Here is a 9,559-nt window from a genome sequence, read left to right on the forward strand (position 1 = left end):
GCCGCGAGTTTCGAACATGCTCGAAACTTGATGCAATTTGGCGGCCATTTTTCAGCCAAATGCGTCAAAAATGACGTGTCAGCCGGGGTCCCCACAGGTTTCTTGGTACCTGTTGCGCGCCATTTTGTTCCAGCAAACATGGCCATGCATAGTGCAACCTCAAAAAAAAAAAAAAAAAAGAACCATCAGTGGCATTTTTCGCCAAAGTTAAAGAAAGGAAAAGCAAAAGCAAAAGTAAAAACTACACCATCGTTTAGGGAAAAATTTGCAACATCACGGAGAGACGACAACACGCCATCTTTGTTTACAAGACGAATGCGCATGCTCCAACGCAAAACCGCTGCTCAAAATTACCATGTTTCATAGAAATTGCAGCAATGTCGCGCTGAAATCGCGCCCGAGTCGCACTGAAATCGCAGTTGGTTTACACGCGCGATTTGAAGTTGCAACTTGGCGGTCACAAAAATCGCAATGGAAATCACGACAAAAATTGCATCAAAACTCGCATGTGTAAACGGGCCTTGATGCAAACTTATAAGCACGTAACTTTTCGGAACGAGTGAGAAGCGATGTAGCTTAAGCTCTAATTACTTCAATGTTAAGTAAATATTGAAAATCTTACGCACGTATTTTAGTGAGCTTACTAAAAAGAGAATTAAGAAACAGCATAGATTGATAAAAGCAAAACAAAGCTCCGTTTGCTCAGAAGGTCTGTCATTCTCGTCAGGGGCAAAGTGAACAGACCCGGTGGAGAGTTCAAGAAACGCCAAACAACGAAAAACACAAAGGAAATATGTAAGTGTTACGGCGAGGGAGAAAATTTTGAAAAAAATCTGGGTGAATCTCATCTACCATCGTGAGACCGTGGATTTTGGTAGCTCGAACTGAATGTATCGCCGATTACCTCCAGGAAACTTCCAGATGTGAAGAAACGTAAGGCTACAGGAACTTGAACAAGTGGCGAAAGTGCGTGATTACGAGCGGTGTTTCTCGCTAGATCATCGGACAACAAATCGGCAAGGTAATTTATGGAGTAATTTAAGTATTCATCTAAGTGTGCATTAAAAAGCCTAAAACGTCGCGGTCTGGCTCGTCGACCAAACAACAACTTGTCGGCCATCTTGTTTTTGCAGATTTATCCCTGAAATAGTGATTTATTACGACCTCGTGAGATGTAATAAATTCATCCCAGATTTATTCCCTGAATATTGCTATTCCTTCTTCCAGGAACAGAATTTATTTCGTGGATAAGGCTATTCCTGGAATAAGGCACATTTATCCCTGGAGAAGAGTTATTACGCCTTTCAGGAACCTGCCCCAGGTGTGCCTATTCGCATGCAGAGCAACTACTAAACTGCAAAGAATCATCATGACTCGAACTTAAGAATGGGCTTACGTAACAAGCAGAGACTCGATATAATCGATATTAAATTTTCTCTGAAAAACGTCTCAGATACTCACGAGAAACATTATCTAGCTGTTTCGATACCTCTCGACACTGCTCCATGAATAAAGTTGTGTTAACTTTATAATTTACATTTTATTTATATTCTTTTTTTCAATGAAACTAAAAATTTGTATTTCCTAAGTAGTTTTTTTTTAATAAAAAATTGATATCTTTCTTGATCATGTATGTCCAGTTGACACTTTACTCTACTAGTTCACTACGTCACGTACAATTCGATATCGAAATCGTAGCAGATGCCAAATATCGAAAAAAATCACGCTCGCATCTGATCGATTTGTAAAATTGGTATCGGCCAACTTATCAAACGCAATGTTAAAATACAATAGTACTAAGTTACATGTCACACAAGCTAATTTTCGCGATCATTATTCACAAGGTCCCCCTTGTCGAATCGCGGGTTCCTTTGAAATTTTGGTATATATATTTGTGAGCTTCTCTAGGTTGTTGTCACGGTGCTAATTGCCTTTGTCGAGACCTATCAAGAATCCGTAAGGAAGCACATTATCTCGCTCAACTTTTTGTCTTTCAGTTCATATAAAGTGCATTTGTTTGGCTCTTCTCTTCTTTTCTTTTTTTATAGCGGTATTTTATCTGATCGAAGGCTCTAATGAGACAAAACTGCAAGAGAAAAATGAAAAGCTATCGTTGATGCGGATGTACTTATAAGAGGTGTTGTAAACTATTATTCATTTCGCTTAAGAACAATATCGGAAGGACAATCCACAAGATGTTAATGAATGTGAATTAACGACTTTCAGAATTAGATGTGCATACGAGTTCCTTAGAGAGTCGTACTGAAGGGTGAAGACGTGCTTATTTCTTCTCTGTGAAAAAAGAATTTCTTTTTCAAAGACACTAATTGAGAATAACAACAAAATATGACAAAAGCAATTGTAAATGCAAAATGCACTATGCAAAAAGCAGTCCGTCTGAAAGAAAAGTATTGTTTGCTTCAATTATTTATATATGACAGTTCTAGGAATATATTCAATTTAATTTAGTCCGTTTTGACTGGTTCGATGTATTTTTGCCATCGCACTGGCGCCTAAGATTGGATTACTTATAGACTGTGTAGAATACACACAGATCGAAATCATTGCTTTGAAAACCTTTTCTTATTCCTCCAGTTTAAAAATCACTTGGATCGTTATACAATTGTGCAGCATAACATCCTTCACTGGACGGAAATTTGCAATTTTTTATTAGTTAAGTTCAAGAATTGTTTGAAAATATTATTTCCACCTGCCGTTAATTATGCATTGTTGCCTTGTCGACTCCGCGTTCTGTGAATAAAATTTGTCGGCATTGTAAACACAACTCAGACTTTTTGATAAGCAAGGTTTATGCGTTCTTTACCGGTAAACATTGATTTTGGTCAAATGTTCTGCTACTCGAAAAGAGGATAAAACACTTGTAGTCTTGGAAACCGAGAAACACCTGATGCGTTGCTGAAGAGTGTAAATGGCTGATATTAAACTCGACATGGAAAGAGATTCAGACGATGCGTCAAGAACCGATTCTTATTACAGACCGAGTGAAGCCGATTTCTCCAGTATACTAGACAGGTTGAAGGCGCAAAGACACAGAAGTGCAGTGTACTTTCCGAACTCTCTAAACAGCTTGGATGGGGGGAACGAAACAACACGGGAAAAACAGGAAAAACTTCGGCAAGAAGCACTGCAGCGGGATCAGTACATTCTGTCTACTCGACCAAACAGACATATTGTTTTTGCTGCGAAATTCGCCAAAATAAAAAACCAGGGTCTCGCCAAACGATTTGAGGAACAAGTGCATGTTTGGAGACAAGAATTGAAGCGAAATTGTCGGCTTGTACGTGCCAGCGAGAGGAAGTTAGAAGAAGAGCTTGTACGTGTGAGAACGAAAGGGGAACCTCTCAAGCTTCCTCGCTTAAGGGTGTCCTATCCAGGCGAAGGAGTGAAAAAATCCCGCAAAAGGCATGCAAAGCAGCATAATAACGAAATTCCTAGACGTGAAAGAGGTAAAGATGAAAATAATGCGAAGTATGGTTCTTCGAACCGTAAGGAAGATGATGGAACAGAAAAATACGAATGTGCAAATGCTACTATCAGGCTTCCTCCCATACAAACAAAGGAAACGCATAAAGACTTATTTTCTTAGCTGGCTACTTCCTGCCAGAATTGTTGCGTGCAGTTTTTTTTTTTTTTTCGATTCCTCGTCGTTGTCTATACTAACCTTCCTCCCCCCTCCTTAGGAGGTGGTTGTGATGGTGGGAAGACGGATGAGGGAGGGGGTGGGGTTGGTTAGTGGGAAGTTTCCAGGCTTCGAGATGGAGAGGTTGAAGCTTGTTTGAGACAGCGAGTAAATGCTGAGCTGGGAAGCAACTATTTCCTCAATTTTTAATGCAAGGAGACTAGCTCAAAAGAACTTATTTTTTCTAAACCTGTGTTCACAATAGGTTATGTAAGCTAAATACCCTGACACTCAAGTAAAGTTCGTTCATTTATTCATTCGTTCGTTTGTTCGTTCGTTCGTTCGTTTATTCATTCATTCATTCATTCATTCATTCATTCATTCATTCATTCATTCATTCATTCATTCATTCATTCATTCATTCATTCATTCATTCATTCATTCATTCATTCATTCATTCATTCATTCATTCATTCATTCATTCATTCAATTTTTATTTTAAAGTGAGTTTCGTTGATGCTGCCTTTGTGGTTGTAGTTAAAGTTCCCACAAAATATATAAACACTTGTGTAACACGATGCTTCTAATTTTGTTCCAAAAATTTCAGTCAAGTTAGAAGATTCTAGATACTCGAAATGCAAGATGTGTATTTGTCAAGCGAAAAGCGTTCTTGGTGAGAGCTGTCACGCGACGTAATTAAAGCTGTATTAAAAAGGACTTTTAAATTTGTCCTCACAATAAACTATTTTTATTCTATGAAGTTTACATAAGCTGTTTTCTGAATTCTCAATTCTCTCAGTTAAGCAGTGGGTTAAAAGGCTTTACAAGTATGCGTAAAAGAAAAAATCATCTGGTTCTTTTTTTTTTATTATTTCACCTTTCATTAAGCCGCTGATTTCGCACATTTACGACAGGTGAGGGTCTATAAAAAGTAATCGCCATAAAAAAAAAGAAAAAAAAAACTGGCATTTACTTTTATCTGTTCCTTTGCAGGCTATCATACTTCTTTTATTATAATTAGTAGAATTTAATTGAACATCGAGGCTTTCCTTTTTAGATGTTTTTTTTTTTTTTGGTATCTCTTAGCAAAATAAAAAACGGACGAGTAACAATTTAATACTGCTATAGATAAATGCGATATGGGAATCATCAGTATTAATTGTTTATTATACATTTTTTTCTTTCTTTGGCAAATCTGGAACGCCTTTCATTTATTTAATCAGAAGCTAATTCAGAAGTTATTTTGTGTCGAATAAAAAGAGTCTTTTTTCCGTCTGGGCTGACAACCTGGTTGTGAGTTCCAAACTTCAAATTTCATTGGTAGATCAAAAAAAACTTCCTTGATGTCGCAATGATGGTTCTAGGGTTCAAGAAGACAACAAAGTAGAAAAGTACATTTTGTACAAATGGCCAAAAAAAAAAAAAAATTAAGACGTATTTCCGAATATACGTTCGTTTGTCAGGTTACGGAACATTTTTAGATATCTGCGCGTGCCGTTTGTCGATTCACTGGTTTAACTGGTTGAACCGGAATTTTGGATCAGAATAGAAAGCGCGCCCTTCGGAGGAGTAGCATAAAATATAATATTTGCTTTCGCTTTGATGCGTATTTGCACTCCAAAAACACTATCTCTTACAACAAAAATACACAGCGATACCACACACTAAAACGTGTGAAAATAGATTTATTACGGTAACCTTTGATAATCGAGTAATCGGAAGGTCAAAATAGATGAGATCGCCACGCGCGTTAGACATGGATTGGGTTTTGTTGTACAAATAACCTCCAAAAACGTTTTTTTTTTTTTTTTGCACAGATAATTAACTAACTGTAGGAATAAGGCAGAGGAAAGGAGAATACATACCCTACCAAATGTAGAAAAAATAGAGAAAAAGGATTAGGGATTCATAAAGTGAAAAAAGGCGCACAAGATGCAACTGATAATCTACCGCCTATGAAGACAATTTGCCGGCAATATGCAATATAACATTACCTTTCTTACCGTCCGTCCGACCAATTTTTTTTAACCCATAAATAAAGTTTTCGAATTCAGTGAGTGTCCTCTTTGCTCAGGTGTTTTCAACTGTTTAATAGGGGTTTTTTTGTACAGCTTATTCTGACGCTTACAACGACCTTCAAAACTACGTTTTTGATCACATGTTTGAGTGATAGCATCTCGTTGCAGAGAGAGTGAGAAAGAGGGAGGGAGGGAAGGGTGATCGTTATTTTAAGGGATGGCTCAACATGTTGTTATTCTTTTTCCTGATCATGAGTTTCACTGATCGTCGTTTTTCATGAAATAACCTTAGTTGAATAGTTATCACTGAACGTCTGAACTTTAGTTTACTCGATTTGACGATAATCCTGTTCTTGCAAGATAAAACTTGCATTACTCTAATTATAACTTATACCTTTTAATTGTGCGAGTCAAACATGAACGTATAAACGTGCGAATTAAAAAGCGTCAGTGCAAGAGTGCGTGAAGTGCAAATGTATTGTGAATTGAACTGGAAAGAGCAAGCCGTCACAGTTGACACCTTCTGTACTCAGCAAATGTGTGTGGAAAGTGGGTTTAAAGTGGAAATGAATTGTTTGGTGAGCTAACGATGTTTTGAAACACTTAAACAAGCACGTTAAAATTGAAGCGCTTCACCCCGCAAATGTGTGTGGAAAATGGATTTTAAGTGCAAATGAATTATGATATGGTACGGGACAAGTGGAAGATTGTCACATTTGCATCACTATAATATGAAACTAGAAGAAAATAAGCGTTAATTTATTTTGTTGGTTAGTCTTTGCCACCTTTTACTTAATTAACCCTACCTAACCAAAATCATTTCAAAAGGAACGGAATCGTTTAATGCTTATGAGGGACGCAAGAGTCCCGCCCTGAACGGCTTCGCATATGGCTCAGTATTTTCCAAAGATTTTCCGCTCTTTAAGTGGCTCACATACGAACGACATTATCCATAGACTTTAGACAACTCACCATCAAACTTCTTTAAACGTGACGATAGAAAGTTCCAAAAATATCGAGAAAAACTTCCTTGGCGTGTTGTTCGCTCTCAAGTATTTCCAAGTGGGGATTTCTCTAGAACACTTGACGTCATTTTACTTTGGTGTTTATTATACCATAAAGTGGTGTACTATGTTTTGTGGGAAGTTAAGTGCCGCTGTTAAGAGCCATCTGGTGCTAAGCAACTTAATAAATAACAGAGACCAGTGCAGACCATTTCGTTGTAGGTTCCTGGTACTAAAACTGACAGCACCTTCCTTTAGCAAGAAAAGATGCGAAACAAGAAAAAAATTATGTTTTTCCTATGCGTAAGTTGTTCTGGGTATTTTCTTGAATCCTTGTTATTATATTTTATTATTTTAATGCTTGGAATCTTTAATTTGGGTTGAGAAGAGTCCTAGTGTTACGAACTAATTTAATAGTTTTTGTGGTCGTGTACAAAGTGCTGATGTAACGAAGTCGAAATTTCCAAATTTCCTAATTTGAGGTTTCTGTTAAACTGAAATGTAAAACTTTTTGAAGATCGAGATATTTTGGGTTTTTTTCCATGGACCTGGGGTGTATTTTTTAAACAAGATAACATTGAACAAGTTTATTTTTCAGTGTAGATGTTTAGTTCCGTCTGTGCCCATTAGGGACGTAAGAGTGCTAGCGGTGGTAAGGGGGTAGGGGGTAGGGTTGCTGTTTCACGATATTTACCTAAAAACATAAACTGCAGAAGTTAGTAGTCTGCAATTTTCAACGGCCAAAAATACAAAATTTCACACCTGGTAGTAAGATAAAGTTTCCTGTTTCATTAAAAAGCATATGCATTCTAAAGAACATATGTTTTGCAGAATAATTTACAGGGTGCTATTTCATTCAGTTCAGTCGTGTAAATTGAGTACATATGTCTTTTATCATAAGTTGTTTCTTAAGGATCTGGAGTAGGCTCGGCCATATTGCCGAATAACAACCCAATGCGGAACCTTATACCATACCAGCCGCTCAGTGTATTTACTCGATAAATTGCCGGTCTACGTACGATTAAGTGCCGTCCTCGATTGAGCGCCGCATAATAGAACAAATTCAAATGCTTGTAAAGCCCGCGCACCTGAAGAACTGATCTCGCACTCGTTCGAGACACTTTAGCTCCCGAGCGACGCTTATGCGAAAAAAAGAAGAAGAAAATGAAGATGAAGTCATTTGAAATAAAAATGCAAAAATAAAACGCTCTATGAATAACAAGTTTCATTCAAATTTATGAATGAATTCGTCGTTGTTGTTGTTGTTTTGTCGCGTCTTTGGAACAAAGTGCAGTTATATTTTGTTATTTTAAATTGTTTTAATATGATTTAAACGCCGGCCTAGAAAACGCTCCGCATTCGTTTAAATAGAGCACTACTCTCTCAGTTCTCTGCCAAGCAAAGGGGCATCTGTTCTCGTCTACAACAAGACCATGAGAATTAATAATACTACATGGTGTAAACGTCATAAGGTGTCCAGCCTTGTTTTGGAGTATCCACTCTAGGAACAACCCTGTTTTTAAATAGCTGTCATGGAATTGTCATGTCGCATGCGTCGAAAGTGTGGAATGTAATTACGTGTTTACTTTGGTTTTATTTAAATATGCTCTGTGATTGGTTGGCGAGACTCGCGCCACTTTCTGAACCAATGCAAAGCAAGACCGAAACCATCGTGACTTAGCTGCCACGTGCGCGTTTTCCCGCGTTTAGCGCCGGTTACATGTCTGTTTCGAATTCTAACTGGTCCACCGTGTGTTTACGCGTGTTGTGATTGGCCAGATTAATTACCTTGGTTTTACTACACTAGATTGATTATCGCTCTGATATGGCCAAAAGTGTAAAAGGGATTTGGTATGATTTTAAAATCCTCAAAACAAGTTTTCTATCAACAGAAACTTCAAAATAATCCCATCCAGTTTTACATTTTTACCACCAGCGTACTCAAACTGACCATGAGTGTATCTGAGCCATAGAGGGACTGATTCGGAGTGGATTACGACTTTAAAACAAATTGGGGCTACCAATTATTATTTTGTAACTAAGTGAAGGCATTTATTTTTACCCCATTTTCACCCAAAATCGGTCAAAATCTTCATGTCACTTAGCTTACCACTTTCGTGTCTTCTAAATCTTAGACGACTGTTTTGGTGCTTTGGGTACGCTCATGTACAGCAAGCCAAAGAAGAAATGGCGATCACTCAACATTGTCCCGTCTGACTGATAACCTGTATCGGGCAAGGCTAAACGATGGACTGACGAGGGACAAGAAAGAAGTGATTGGTAAATCGCCCCTTCGCAAGCGCTTGGCAGACAAGTACGAAAAACTTCCCGTGGGGGAGATGCCACCAAAAGTGTTCCAAAAACTGGAGTTGAGCAAGAGAAGTGAACCTTCCTGTATTAAGGAAAAGCGATGGGGGTATGTACGTTGCCTGAATGGTGGTTCGAAGTACATCCTAAAAGCAGTTTGCCGGGTATCCAGTCTTAATGCATGCCACAACTCTGTTCCGATTCATCGTTACAAAAAGTGCAATGCTGTACTGACGTATTATGCAGACTGTGGTTCATTCACCACGGACTGTGTATGTGCCAATTGATTACAACTTTTAAGCGTTAGCTGTTAGCTATGTGCACGCACGTCATTCTCTAAACTGTTTCCGGTCTAGTACAAATCAGTACGTAATTAAAAATGATAAAAAAGTGAATTTATGTAAAGTAGACGTGAAAACTGCAAAGGGCCGCGAACGATAATGCTTCTAGTTGACGTAGGATCCACAAGAGACCTAATTAGTCAAAAATAAACTGTAGTATCACGTAGTATCAGCCTTGCATATTGTGTTACAATTTATGTAAACGCACACGATTCAAGAAGCAGAATAAAGCTCATTGAGATCAACGTC

At 38.0% G+C, this 9,559-nt stretch overlaps 1 protein-coding gene across 1 annotated transcript; it reads left to right on the forward strand.

Moving 5' to 3' along the window:
* Positions 1 to 6,894: 6,894 nt before the first annotated feature.
* LOC146486274 (uncharacterized) lies at positions 6,895 to 9,559 on the forward strand. Its single transcript, XM_085096061.1, has 2 exons — positions 6,895 to 6,965; positions 8,798 to 9,559. The coding sequence occupies exons 1-2, from the start codon at positions 6,930 to 6,932 to the stop codon at positions 9,254 to 9,256; spliced, it is 495 nt and encodes a 164-aa protein (XP_084952187.1). The 5' UTR covers positions 6,895 to 6,929; the 3' UTR covers positions 9,257 to 9,559.

This window comes from Pavona decussata, unplaced genomic scaffold (genome assembly GCF_977016875.1).
Source record: "Pavona decussata unplaced genomic scaffold, jaPavDecu1.1 SCAFFOLD_21, whole genome shotgun sequence".
Lineage (NCBI taxonomy): Eukaryota > Metazoa > Cnidaria > Anthozoa > Scleractinia > Agariciidae > Pavona > Pavona decussata.

Coding starts and splice junctions, on each gene's coding strand:
- LOC146486274 (XM_085096061.1), top strand. CDS start 6,930: ATGCGAAACAAGAAAAAAATTATGTTTTTCCTATGC. Junction 6,966..8,797: donor AAATTATGTTTTTCCTATGC/GTAAGTTGTTCT, acceptor TCTAAATCTTAG/ACGACTGTTTTGGTGCTTTG.